The 14,613-nt window shown below is 44.2% G+C and overlaps 1 protein-coding gene across 1 annotated transcript in view; it reads right to left on the bottom strand.

The window, feature by feature from the left end:
• Positions 1 to 229: 229 nt before the first annotated feature.
• WNT2 (Wnt family member 2) overlaps positions 230 to 14,613 on the bottom strand; it is a 142,407-nt gene continuing 128,023 nt past the window's right edge. Inside the window, exon 5 of the mRNA XM_063927223.1 lies at positions 230 to 697. Coding sequence (XP_063783293.1) covers positions 471 to 697 — 227 coding nt within the window. The 3' untranslated portion in view covers positions 230 to 470. The remainder of the gene's footprint in view (positions 698 to 14,613) is intronic.

The raw sequence follows: 14,613 nt of genomic DNA, 5'->3' as shown, positions 1-14,613 counted from the left end.
AAGCACTTCTCCGCAAATTAATACCTCATACACTGATGTCCTTCACAAGACACAGGGATCTATTTACTAAGCCGTGGACAGAGATAAAGTACCAGCCAATCAGCTACTAACTACCATGTGTCAGGCTGGATTTGAAAAATTACAGAATCTGGTTGGCTGGTACTTTATCTCCATCTAAGGATTAGTAAATAGACCCGACAGTCCACCAAAGCATATCACACACAACAAATTCCTTATAGAGTACTTTACTGTAAATTATACATTTCATAGTTTTTAACATCACAAATATATATATATATCTCCATGACTGTTGCCACCATAAGACTTAATTTACAATATAACTTAATATAATTTAATAGTATTTAATAAAGCAACAAATGTTTCAATCAGTGTTGATTTGCGTGAGGATTATCTTTCTGGTACTCTATGTCTTCAGTAAAGCTAGAGTAGTACCACGTCCACAAGTGACCCTATGTTTTCTCATTGCCCACATCTTTTTCTGCTTTACACGTGTGCACATCAACGGTTTCCAGACAGTCTTTGCATCGGACTGCGCAGCACCAATGAAACTTACATTCGCACTGTACCATTTTGCTAATGCGAGCAGTGTCATATCCTCTTCCACAGCACATAACCTCACAGCTGTCCATGCCACGTGATGACTGACTGCAAGTTCTACCTGCTGTTCCAAATGAACCTACAAATGAAATGAAGAATAGATGTTACACTGCCATGATTGTCTCTCGTCAGCATACTGTACATACAAGGGAATAATATCTTAACTACATATCAGTCAAATGTATCTAGCAATAATAGAACTGCCACATATTCTTAAAAAAAACTTTATTTCAATTATATTACACTAAAAATATTTTTAATTTCTCACAAAGAAAACTAACAAACTGAACTAAAGCAAGAAAACATTTGTGGTTGTAATTGAGGTTGTCTGTACGAAGCTTGGTTGCCGGTGAGGTCCAATTCCTTAACTCGCACCTTAACCATATATCTGAATTACAATAACAGAAGAACTAAAAATATGTTGCTGACTTTTTAAAACATTGTTGTAGAACCATCTCAGCGTTCACAGTGGTAGTAAAGAGGGGGTGGGGAGACGTTATGCTCATACAGCAATAGAACTAGTGGTTTTCTGCTGGCATGGTGGCCTCACCAGGCAAAGGACACCTTCAGAGGTCTTGTGGAGTCCATGGGCTAGATGTGTCATCGCTTGGAGAGTGATAAAATGGAGAGAGAGAAAGTACCAGCCAATCAGCTCCTAACTGCCATGTCACAGGCTGTTTGAAAAATGACAGGAGCTGATTGGCTGCTACTTTTTCTCCCTCCATTTTATCACTCTTCAAGCAATGACACATCTAGCCCCATGTCTCAATGAGTTAGAGCTATTTTGGCAGCATGAGGGTGAGCTACACAATATTAGGCAGGTGGCTTTAATGTTATGGCTGATTGCTATATATGTATATATAGAGTAAAAGAGATAGCCTTTAATGCTTCTAATAGCTAAGTAATAACTGTTGACACATTAATCAGTGCCTGATACACAACTGTTCTGTCTTCTACCCTTGCTTGTGGAAGGACATTCTGTGGTGAAGCAATCTGCTAGACATCAATTACTATAAACAGACTTGGTCATAAAATGACTCATCATTCAAAAAAGGTAAAATGATGGTAGATTTCATCTTAAACACTGTGAGAAATTGAAGGATATGAAAAAGTTGGCAACACTGAGCACAGTGGATGAGGTCTGTGTCCCTTAAATGTTCTTCATTCACATCATTACATTTGCTTTAAATTCAACACCTTATGAATATTGCAAAATGATTTATACTGGAAAAATTGCACAAGTGTTAAGAGCTTTCAATTTGAAAAATATTAGAGCAGTTTATGAAAGGTGTTTCTAAGGTGACATTTTAAATCTATCTGGGGATTCTGCTGAGTTAATAAACTATGTGTCATTAATATAGGTAACGTTTTAAAGTTTTTAAAAAGTGAGAAAAAGTGAAATGTCACGGTTTGCTGCCTTGATGCATTATTACCTGTGACAAAAGGTATTTGCTGATTTAATGAGAAACAAGTAACTGTTGTACAACTTTAGTTTCTCTGCTCATATAACTAAATTACCTTAAGAATTTTCAGTTGGTTAATACTTACTTCATAGCATTTATTTATTTTGTACTTATGACCAACTGACCTATTGTCTGTATGTATGAGCCAAAAATATATTGCACACAATTAAAGTATATACCCAGGGTACATGGTAATGTTAATCAATTTATAACCAGTAAATGGCTGAAAATGAGGGAGGCGTTCCTTAGGTTATATGGCCCCTGGGAGGACCAGGCATAACATATCTGGACTAGCCTGCTGGAAAGGTTTACTTAGAATAAATACATTTATTGATTAGAGTGTAGAACCATGTGATTGGTGGGAGCAATTTTTAACTTCTGAATTACTTAAACAATGTTCTTAAAGCAATTCTTACATGAAATACTACTATTTGATGGCTGGCAGATTAGTGCAGAAAAAACCTATTACTACACATGCAAAATATGCATCAATCTATAACAGCAGTTCTCACATGAAGCCACCGGAGTGTTCTCACATGAAGCCACCAGAGTGTTCTCACATGAAGCCACCAGAGTGTTCTCACATGAAGCCACCAGAGTGTTCTCACATGAAGCCACCAGAGTGTTCTCACATGAAGCCACCAGAGTGTTCTCACATGAAGCCACCAGAGTGTTCTCACATAAAGCCACCAGAGTGTTCTCACATAAAGCCACCAGAGTGTTACAGTATGGCAAAGATGCACAACTTGGGCCTCAAACCGTCAGCTTTATCGCTCATGAGTCATGACTCATCCTCCCAGGACTTACCACATAACAGAAACATTGCAAAACAATGTGTGCAGCAAAACGACGATTCCTCGCTCACTGCTTCACATTCACTGTGCCACTTTTCAAATCCGTGCGCTAGCATCCAGGATTCAACCTTCAAAGTCATCACTAACTCTTCCCCTTCATAGTTTTCTGACCATGTGATGAAATATGCAATCTACACCTCTCCTTCTCTGGTATCTAGTTCTCATTCCCACTTCCAAAATGTCTCTTGTACTGCTCGCTTCTTAAGGAACCCAGTCTGAAATAGGCAATCCGAGTACCTGGCGCTCGTGCGTGTGGATATTTAAGTTCGTATGGGGAGCAACTTGTTATTGGAGTAACCCTAGAAACTCCACATAGATAATAGTAATAATAGAAATTCCACAGGTGCGCCTGATACAGTTGTGTGATTATTAACTGCTAATTAATACACTATAATCAAATGACGTTTTTTGATATGATGCTGACAATACTATAATATATTATAAGCACTGACCATAAACAATCTCTATTATGGTAAAATGCGTTTTTATTTTCTATCCGTACAACGTGTTCTTCTGCTGCACGCAGAAAGGGGGGGCGGGGGCATTGGGAAAATGTACTGCTATGGATAAAGCAGTGACACTCAGGTAGATCCGTTAAAGGGGTGCATAGGAAGGCACACTCGGATGGGTGTGCTAATGTTCCACTTCTAGAGGTGGCGTCCCACCTAAGTAGTGGAAAATGTCCTGGATGGGGATAAGGATAGTCCAGAGCCAATATGATGGTTGTATGAATGTCCTATTGATGTAGGTGGAATCCAAGAGAAGAGGCGTGGGGTACCCCTGAGTGACCGCTGGCAGTGCGGGGAATGGGACAGGGCTAGTGCTCAAGGTAATGAGGACTCCGGACAGACCGTATGAGGTAAAGGACATATATGAGAGAAGGAACATAAAAACAATGAGTGGTGAGATTTATACACCAGCACACCACTAACATACAACAACCAGCAATGGCTGGTAACAACAACAGCAACAGCTGAACAGGTAACCATATAAAAGAGAACCTGCAGAAAAGTGAATGCACTGAGGCGGGTGCCCAATATCCCTTATCCCTTATGGACTACGAGAAAAGGATTTACCAGTAGGTAATTAAAATCCTATTATTCTAGCATCCATAAGGGATATTGGGGAAACTAAGTACGATGGGGACATCCCAAAGCTTCCAGAACAAGTGGGAACGTGCGGAGGCTGCTGCAGCATCGCCTGCCCAAACTGGTTATTCTCTTTGGCCAGGGTATCAAACCTGTAGAACTTAACAAAAGTGTTCTTCCCCGACCAGGTAGCAGCTCGGCATAGTTGCAAGGCCGAGACTCCACGGGCAGCCGCCCAGGAAGAGCCCACCGATCTTGTAGAATGGGCCTTCAGAGACTTAAAAACAGGTAAGGCTGCCGACACATAGGCCTGTTGGATAGTAAGTCTAATCCAATGAGCAATTGACTGCTTTGAAGCAGGGCAACCCTTTTTCTGCGCATCATAGAGCACGGACAAGGAATCAGTCTTTCTGATCCGAGCCGTTCGCTTGACATAGATCTTCAAGGCTCGCACAGTATCCAATGCCTTCGGAGGAGCAGAAGTGCCAGAACTGGACAAAACCACAATAGGCTGATTCAAGTGGAATGCAGAGACAACCTTCGTCAGGAACTGCTGCCTAGTCCTGAGCTCTGCTCTGTCCTCGTAAAAGACCAAGTAGGGACTTTTACATGATAAGGCCCCCAATTCTGAGACCTATCTAGTAGAAGCCAGGGCCAGTATCATCACCGTCTTCCACGTGAGGTACTTGTCTTTTACCGTCATCAGAGGTACAAACCAGGAGGACTGTAGAAATTCCAACACCACATTCAAATCCCAGGGCGCCATAGCCGGCACCAAAGGAGGTTGTATGTGGAGCACCCCATGCAAGAAGGTCTGAACTTCTGGCAACACTGCCAATTTCTTCTGAAAGAAAATTGAGAGAGCTGAAATCTTAACGGAACGCAGACACAAGCCCTTATCCACACCAGCCTGCAGGAAATGTAAGAATCGTCCCAAGTGGAACTCTGCAGGTGGATACATGCATTCCTCGCACCAAGAGACATATCACCTCCAGATATGATTATAGTGTTTTGACGTCACAGGTTTCCGGGCCTAAACCATGGTAGCAATAACCTTCTTGGAAAGGCCCTTGTGAGCTAGGATGTTCCACTCAACCTCCATGCCATCAAACAAAGTCGCCGTAAGTCCAGGTAGACGAACAGCCCTTGTTGAAGAAGATCTCTTCTTAGTGGTAGAGGCCAAGGGTCTTCGACGGACATGTCCAGAAGATCCGCGTACCACGCCCTCTGAGGCCAATCCAGGGCAATCAGAAATGCTTGGACTCCCTGATTTATGATTCGCTTGAGCACCCTTGGGAGCAACGGAATCGGTGGAAACAGGTAGACCAGCCGGTAAGGCCAAGGCAACGTCAGTGCATCTACTGCCCTCACCTGAGGGTCCCTGGTTCGTGAGCAATACCAGTGAAGCTTCTTGTCTATTTGTGGGCAGCCCCACCGGTTGATGATCTGTTGAAACACCTGATGGTGGAGTCCCCACTCCCCCGGGTGGAGATCGTGACGACTCAGGAAGTCCTCTTCCCAGTTTTCCACTCCCGGAATGAAGATTGCTGACATTGCTTTTCTTTCCACCCAGAGGAGTATCTTTGACACCTCTCACATGCAGGCTCTGCTTTTAGTCCCTCCTTGCCGATTAATGTACGCCACTGCTGTGGCATTGTCAGACTGTAACTTGGATCGCATGATCCTTGAGCAGAGGAGAGGCCTGAAGCAGAGCATTGTAGATCGCCCAAAGTTCCAGAATGTTGATCGGAAACTTTATGGGCTGACTACCAGCCCTGGAACGGAGCCCCTTGGGTGACAGCTCCCCATCCTCGCAGACTCAGATCCGTCGTGAGGAGGGTCCAATCCTGAATCCCGAAACTCCAACCTTCCAGTAGATTGAATGACTGCAGCCTGCACAGGAGGGAAATCATGGTCTGAGGTGACAGCCATATCATCCGGTGCATCTGTAGATGTGATCCAGACCACTTGCTCAGGAGATCCAATTGAAATGTTCTGGCATGGAACCTCCCATATTGGATCGCCTCGTATGAGGTAACCATCTTCCCCAACAATCTTATGCAAATATGGATGGATACTCGAGCAGGTCGGAGCACCATGCGGACCATCTCCTGAAGTGTTCTCGCTTTGTCCACCGGGAGGAACACCTTCTGGGCCACAGTATCCAGTAACATCCCCAGGAACAGGAGCCGCTGAGTTTGCTCCAGGAGGGACTTCTGTAAATTGAGAATCCACCCATGGTGTGCCAAAAGTTGGATAGTGCGATCAGTATATATTTGATCTTGCTTTTATCAGGAGATCATCCAGGTAAGGGACAACATTGACCGGCTGGACCCGGAGCTGGAACATTATCTCCACCATTACCTTTGTGAAAACCCTCGGAGCTGTGGACAGGCCGAAGGGCAGTGCCTGGAACAGGTAGTGACAGGTAGTGATCTTCCAGTAGGGCCAACCTCAGATAAGCATGATGAAGTGGCCAAATTGGAATATGAAAGTAGGCGTCCTTGATATCCAAGGAAACCATGAATTCCTGTTCTTCCAGGCCCACAATCACTGCTCTCAAGGACTCCATTTTGAACTTGAAAACCTTTAGGAAAGGGTTCAAGGAATTTAGATTAAAAATGGATCTTAAAAACAGTGGCTGATGATATATGAATAGGCGCACTACACCCCACACAAACAGCACAAAAAGCCTCTCAGAAGTAACAGCTAACTTCAAGCAAATGTGGAAAGAACAAAAATAGAGACTTCAATAGGCGTTATATGAGGTTACATAAACACAGAAGGGAGTCAGTCAATCCCACCAAAGTGGATGTAATTTTCCCTCAGATGTCTCTTTGGGTAATATAGACAATCCCCAGGATTCTTGGTTCTTTTACTCCTTCCAGATAGATTCCCTTTGGTAGTTATTCGGAATATACCCAAAAAGGAAAGAGACAATAATAGTGTAATCCTGTATAATATGGTAATATAGGGATGGTGTAAAATTGCACTTACATTTCAGAAAATGGGTAAAGGCATGTATCTCACTCATTAGTGAGTAATTTCCAGGATAAGAATAATTCTGTCCCTCTTCTGAAGATGGATCTCTATTGGGTAATCTTCCAAAGCAGTACCACCAAATAAAGAGAGAATATACAATGGTGCAAATAACGTCTTTTTTTTAAAAACAACGATATCTTTAATAAATAGCACTCACATTATAAAAAACAAATACAGGCATATCTACCCAACATCTGGGTCCAGGAGTTAAAATTCAAGCAGCAGGTTATCCTCACAGATGGAAAAAGTGCACGTGCAGTGATAGAGAACCAGCCTCCTCAAGACAACCCCGGGTCCACAGAATATAGACAGCAGCTTAACGCGTTTCGAACCCTAAAAGGTTCTTCCTCAGAAGCATGCTGTCAATCCATCCTGAGCATCCTAATATACTATGTCTAATTGATACTCCTCCCCTTCCTTCCAGCATGGTTTCCCGCACTTTTTTCATAAAAAACCGGTCTGGAGATGTCATATCCACCGGAAGTGATGTAAATTTCACAATGAACCATAATTAAACATACAATTTCACCTGCTTATATCATAAAGCAGACCATCCTTTTCAAGTCCAGACAAACTGCCAAGGATTTAACCAAAAAAACTTCCTATCCTGGCCGCGAAAACAGCCAGAACCCGGAAGTAACCACGATCCCCTCTGTACGCCTGCGTTCCACGTGCGGATCACCCGCTATTCCGGAAGCAAGGCGTCGTGGTTCTCAATCAAGCAGCGCCACAGGTCATAGACGCGACGCACCCGGAAACCGGAAGTCGACACGATTTGGACTGTGCGTTCCATATGCGGTTCACATCACTTCCGGGAACATAACATTATATCTAAAACACTATGTCATTGCATTCCCTATGCGGTCCATGTTACTTCCGCAAACATAATAGACCAATTGACTCGTGCACAATTAATGCCTCACCAGCACTGCTATTATTGCAATATACTAAACAGTGTTCAAAGGAGTATATATATATATAAAAATATAAAAAGGTAATTAGATCAATTAATCCTTTAAGAAACATTTGAGCTCAAAATCTCCATTCAATCCTTTTGGGACCAAAGTTTTTAGGGTATGTATCCATTTCATCTCCCTCTTTGAGAGTCTAACTTCAACATCCCTAGTTCTCCATCTAGGGAGAATTTGTTCAATTGCCCAAAATACCTTAAAACCCGATTCCTTACAATTATGAGTGGATTTAAAATGAGAGGATACTGTATGGGAGTCTAAACCTTTCCTTATATTATATATATGTTCTGCTAGACGTACTTTTAAATTTCTCCCAGTTTTTCCAATATATATAAAATCAAATTTACATTGGAGGGCATAAATCACATTTTTTGAATCACACGTTATGAATTCCTTAATCTTATAGGTATTTTCATTTACTGTAAATTCTTTCAGTTTCCTTTCACCTTTTACTGAGCGGCACATCAAACACATGCCGCAGCGATGGAAACCCTGATTACGTGAACTAGTTCGCTTATTTTCATCTAAAGAACTCTTAACCAAGCTATTTTTCAAAGACGGGGCCTTCCTATAAATAAATGTGGGCTTCTCTGGAAGTATATCTCCCAGAGTCGGATCTTTCTTTAATATATGCCAATTCTTTTTAAAGATCTGTTCAATTTCCTTATGTTGAACATTGAAACGACTTAAGAAGGCCCATTCATGACATGTGTTTGATTTTGCTTCCTTCTCTTTTTCTATCAGCAAGGAACTTCTTTCCACTTTAATTAATTTCTCCTTAGCTTTTTGCAAGGTTTCATTTGTATACCCTTTATTTTTAAAGCGATTTGACATCTCATCAATCTGCTTATCACAAACAGCTATCTCTGAACAATTCCTTTTTGCCCTCACAAATTGGCCATAAGGAATACCCTCAAGCCAATTTCTGTGATGCAGACTGTTTCTCTCAATATAGGAGTTTGAGTCTGTGGGTTTTCTAAAAATCTTTGTGTGTATTTGATTGTCTTTAGTGTAAATTAATAAGTCCAGAAATGCAATCTCTACTTTACTACTGGTAAAAGTTAAATGAATTTTAAAAGAGTTCTCATTAAGTTCCATACAGTATTTTTCAAGTGACTCCTCTGATCCACACCATATAAAAAAGACATCGTCTATGAATCTCAGCCAGGACACCAGAGACGCCCCGAGAACGCCACCCCTCCAGACCTCCAACTCTTCCCAATAGGCCATGAAGAGGTTGGCGTAACTCGGAGCAAATCTGGTTCTCATGGCTGTGCCCACCAATTGAATGTAAAATGTTCCATTAAAATAATTATTCTTTAAAATGAATTTAATACTATTTAAAATGAATTCCTGTAAATCCTTTGAATATTCTGTCCTCTCTAAAAATATGTTTAGTATATTGCAATAATAGCAGTGCTGGTGAGGCATTAATTGTGCACGAGTCAATTGGTCTATTATGTTTGCGGAAGTAACATGGACCGCATAGGGAATGCAATGACATAGTGTTTTAGATATAATGTTATGTTCCCGGAAGTGATGTGAACCGCATATGGAACGCACAGTCCAAATCGTGTCGACTTCCGGTTTCCGGGTGCGTCGCGTCTATGACCTGTGGCGCTGCTTGATTGAGAACCACGACGCCTTGCTTCCGGAATAGCGGGTGATCCGCACGTGGAACGCAGGCGTACAGAGGGGATCGTGGTTACTTCCGGGTTCTGGCTGTTTTCGCGGCCAGGATAGGAAGTTTTTTTGGTTAAATCCTTGGCAGTTTGTCTGGACTTGAAAAGGATGGTCTGCTTTATGATATAAGCAGGTGAAATTGTATGTTTAATTATGGTTCATTGTGAAATTTACATCACTTCCGGTGGATATGACATCTCCAGACCGGTTTTTTAGGAAAAAAGTGTGGGAAACCATGCTGGAAGGAAGGGGAGGAGTATCAATTAGACATAGTATATTAGGATGCTCAGGATGGATTGACAGCATGCTTCTGAGGAAGAACCTTTTAGGGTTCGAAACGCGTTAAGCTGCTGTCTTTATTCTGTGGACCCGGGGTTGTCTTGAGGAGGCTGGTTCTCTATCACTGCACGTGCACTTTTTCCATCTGTGAGGATAACCTGCTGCTTGAATTTTAACTCCTGGACCCAGATGTTGGGTAGATATGCCTGTATTTGTTTTTTATAATGTGAGTGCTATTTATTAAAGATATCGTTGTTTTTAAAAAAAAGACGTTATTTGCACCATTGTATATTCTCTCTTTATTTGGTGGTACTGCTTTGGAAGATTACCCAATAGAGATCCATCTTCAGAAGAGGGACAGAATTATTCTTATCCTGGAAATTACTCACTAATGAGTGAGATACATGCCTTTACCCATTTTCTGAAATGTAAGTGCAATTTTACACCATCCCTATATTACCATATTATACAGGATTACACTATTATTGTCTCTTTCCTTTTTGGGTATATTCCGAATAACTACCAAAGGGAATCTATCTGGAAGGAGTAAAAGAACCAAGAATCCTGGGGATTGTCTATATTACCCAAAGAGACATCTGAGGAAAAATTACATCCACTTTGGTGGGATTGACTGACTCCCTTCTGTGTTTATGTAACCTCATATAACGCCTATTGAAGTCTCTATTTTTGTTCTTTCTAAAAATGGATCTTACCAAGCCATCCAGCTTTGGTACCACAAACAGGTTGAGTAATAACCCTTTCCTCGGTGTGGCATTGGTACTGGAACAATGACGTGGGACTGGACCAACTTTTGGATGGCCTGTTGCAACGTATCCGCCAAAGCTGGTAAGCTTGATTTGAAAAAACATTGGGGAGGAGCACCGTCGAACTCCAGCTTGTAGCCCTGAGAAATGAAGTCCCTGAGCCAGGTATCCTGGCAGGATACCTCCCAGACGCAGCTGAAGTGACGCAGTCGAGCTCCCACCATGACATCCTCTCGGGGTGGGTGGGCACCGTCATGCTGAGGACTTAGTGGAAGCAGAACTGGTGCTCTGTTCCTGAGAACCTGTGTTTGCAGGTCTTTTTGTCTTACCTCTGTTGCTTCTAGCCGCATTGGAGGCACCTCTGGCCCTAGATTGGAATCTGTTAGACCAAAAAGACTGAACAGACGGCCCCGGGTAGAAAACGCCTCCCAGAGGGGAGAAACGTGGATTTCCCTGCAGTTTCTTTGGAAATCCATGTATCCAACTCAACCCCAAAGAGCCATTCCCCAGAAAAGGGGAGAGATTCCACACTGCGCTTGGATTCTGTGTCCGCTATCCAATGACGCAACCACAAGGCCCTGCGCGCCTACACTGCCATGGCAGTAGTCCTAGCATTAATTTTGCCCATCTCCTTGAGCGAGTCACAGGACGCATGCAGTGTCCTGAATGTGCTTCAGGAGCATCACCGTAGTGACCAGAGGCATACCCCCGGAGAGGCCCTCCTGAATTTGAGAAGCCCACGTGTGAATGGCATGTATAGATCAATGCTGCAAGCATCTTAGGCTGCAAGCATCTTTTGTTGCTAAGTATTGACAATCTCTCACTGCTGCAACTTTGACATCCACCCATTACATGCTTTTTGTACTATGCTAGGTATTGACAATCTCTCACTGCTGCAACTTTGACATCCACCCACTACATGCCTTTTGTACTATGCTAGGTATTGACAATTTTATCTTTAACTAGTTATTTCTAGGCCAGACTATAGTCTGTTCTCACTGTGTATTAGTGGGGGTATAATGATTTGTTCACACCTTGAGGCAACCTTTTGTTGTGGGTGGAGTTTTCAGAGGGTGGGGGCTGCTATCAATTAACCCTGTATCCATGTCTGCATGGTTATTTAACTAGTATAGATCAATGCTGCAAGCATCTTTTGTTGCTAAGTATGTTAGTGCAAAGTATGATGATATAATCTATGGAGATATACGTAGATAAACAGGAGACAAACAGAGGGACAGCAGGCTAACTCCCCCATCTCCACAAAAGAACTGCAACCAACAGACTACAGTGAGTTACCCATACCACTACCACTACCAGTAATGCCTGCAGCCTGCACAGCCTGGATACTGAACAACCTGTCTGATTAAGTAGCAGCCCTACTGCTTTCACACATTGGCCCTCATTCCGAGTTGTTCGCTCGGTATTTTTCATCGCATCGCAGTGAAAATCCGCTTAGTACGCATGCGCAATGTTCGCACTGCGACTGCGCCAAGTAACTTTACTATGAAGAAAGTATTTTTACTCACGGCTTTTTCTTCGCTCCGGCGATCGTAATGTGATTGACAGGAAATGGGTGTTACTGGGCGGAAACACGGCGTTTCAGGGGCGTGTGGCTGAAAACGCTACCGTTTCCGGAAAAAACGCAGGAGTGGCCGGGGAAACGGTGGGAGTGCCTGGGCGAACGCTGGGTGTGTTTGTGACGTCAACCAGGAACGACAAGCACTGAAATGATCGCACAGGCAGAGTAAGTCTGGAGCTACTCTGAAACTGCTAAGTAGTTAGTAATCGCAATATTGCGAATACATCGGTCGCAATTTTAAGAAGCTAAGATTCACTCCCAGTAGGCGGCGGCTTAGCGTGTGTAACTCTGCTAAATTCGCCTTGCGACCGATCAACTCGGAATGAGGGCCATTGCTCACACTCTCATTTACACAATCTACAACCACTGTGTATCCATCTCAGCCTTTCCGTTCCTAACATTATTTCTTAAAATTCTGTTTGCACTGTCTTTTGCTTACATTACACCCCACATTCTCCTTGTTCATTCTATATTACACCTACACCATTCTATTCCCCTGAACACTACTGTACCAAATTATGGCTCCTCGATCCTGTCACATACCAATCCTCACTGCCACGTCTCACCCCCCAAATTCAAAATCACCCACAAACACTCAGAACCCAGCCAACCTTATCCCTATCTCCCCTGTCCCCTCCCTTCCTTTCTCCTGTGCACTCTGGAATGCTAGATCAATCTGCAACAAGCTGCCAACTATCCATGACCTCTTCATCTCCCACTCTTTTCACCTTCTCGCCATCACTGAAACCTGGCTCTCCTCCTCTGACACCACCTCCCCTGCTGCCCTCTCCTACGGAGGCCTCTCCTTCACCCACACAGTCAGAACTGATGGTCGCCAGGGTGGAGGCGTGGGCGTCCTTCTCTCCCCTAACTGCACCTTTCGTGTCATCCCACCTGAGCCCTCTCTCACCTTCTCCACCTTCGAGGTCCACACTATCCGCCTCTTCTACCCCATTCACCTCCTTGTGGCAGTGATCTACCGCCCCCCTGGCCACTGTTTACCTTTCCTTGACAACTTTGCTGCCTGGCTTCCCCACTTTCTCTCCTCCGACCTCCCCTCTGTCATCCTCGGAGACTTTAACATCCCTATTGACATCACTAATGCCGCTTCCACTAATCTTCTCGCCCTTTCCACCTCCTTTGGACTTTCTCAATGGACCTCCACCGCTACTCACAATCTCGGCCACTCCCTCGACCTTGTCTTCACCCACCGATGTGATCTCTCAAACTCTCCCTTCCCTCTCTCTGACCACCATCTGCTTTCCTTCACCCTCTCTTCCTCCCTCCTCCTCTCCACGCCCAGACCCACCACCACCAGACGCAATCTCGGGTCTCTCAACCCCACTTTCATGTCCTCCCTCGAGACTTTCCTCTCTCCTCTTTCCACTATGACTTGTCCCAACCAGGCAGCCACCTTCTATAACTCTTCCCTAACCGCTGCTCTCGACTCTGTGGCCCCCCTTTCCTCTGTCCCCCTCCGCCGCTCCAAACCCCAACCCTGGCACACCAAACTAACACGTTTCTTACAAAAATGCTCACGCTCCGCTGAACGCTCCTGGAGGAGATCTCACTCTCTGGCGGACTTCCTCCATTTCAAGTTTATTCTCTCCTCCTACAGCTCTGCTCTTTCCCTCGCCAAGCAATCCTATTTCCAAGCACTCATCTTTTCACAGTCCTCCTGTCCACGCCGTCTCTTTGAAACTTACAACACTCTCCTTCGCCCCCCTCCTCCTCCCCTCCCATCCTCCCTCACTGCCACTGACTTTGCCTCCTTCTTCATCTCCAAAATTGAGGATATCCAACACGACATCTCCCGCCGTCACCCCTCTGCTACCCCCCTGCCCCCTTTATCCCTCCCCTCCATCTATCCCACCCTGTCCTCCTTCCATCCCACTTCAGAAAAGGAAGTCCACTCCCTCATCTTATCCCCCCCCCCCACCACCTGCCCCCTGGACCCCCTTCCCTCCCGTCTTCTCCGCTCCCTCTCCCCCACTGCCTGCTCCCACCTTGCTCACCTCTTTAAACTGTCCCTCTCCACCGGCATCTTCCCCTCACCATTCAAACATGCTCTGGTCTCACCTATTCTCAAAAAACCCAACCTCGACCCCTCATCACACACTAACTACCGCCCCATCTCTCTTCTCCCTTTCGCCTCCAAATTACTTGAACGACTAGTCTACAGCCGTCTCACAAGCTACCTCTCTGACAACTCCATCCTCGATCCACTACAATCTGGCTTTCGCCCACTCCACTCAACTGAGACTGCCCTAGT

The sequence above is a fragment of the Pseudophryne corroboree genome, chromosome 6 (assembly GCF_028390025.1).
Source record: "Pseudophryne corroboree isolate aPseCor3 chromosome 6, aPseCor3.hap2, whole genome shotgun sequence".
NCBI classification, from domain to species: Eukaryota; Metazoa; Chordata; class Amphibia; order Anura; family Myobatrachidae; genus Pseudophryne; species Pseudophryne corroboree.
This window is presented reverse-complemented; position numbering and strand designations above follow the sequence as displayed.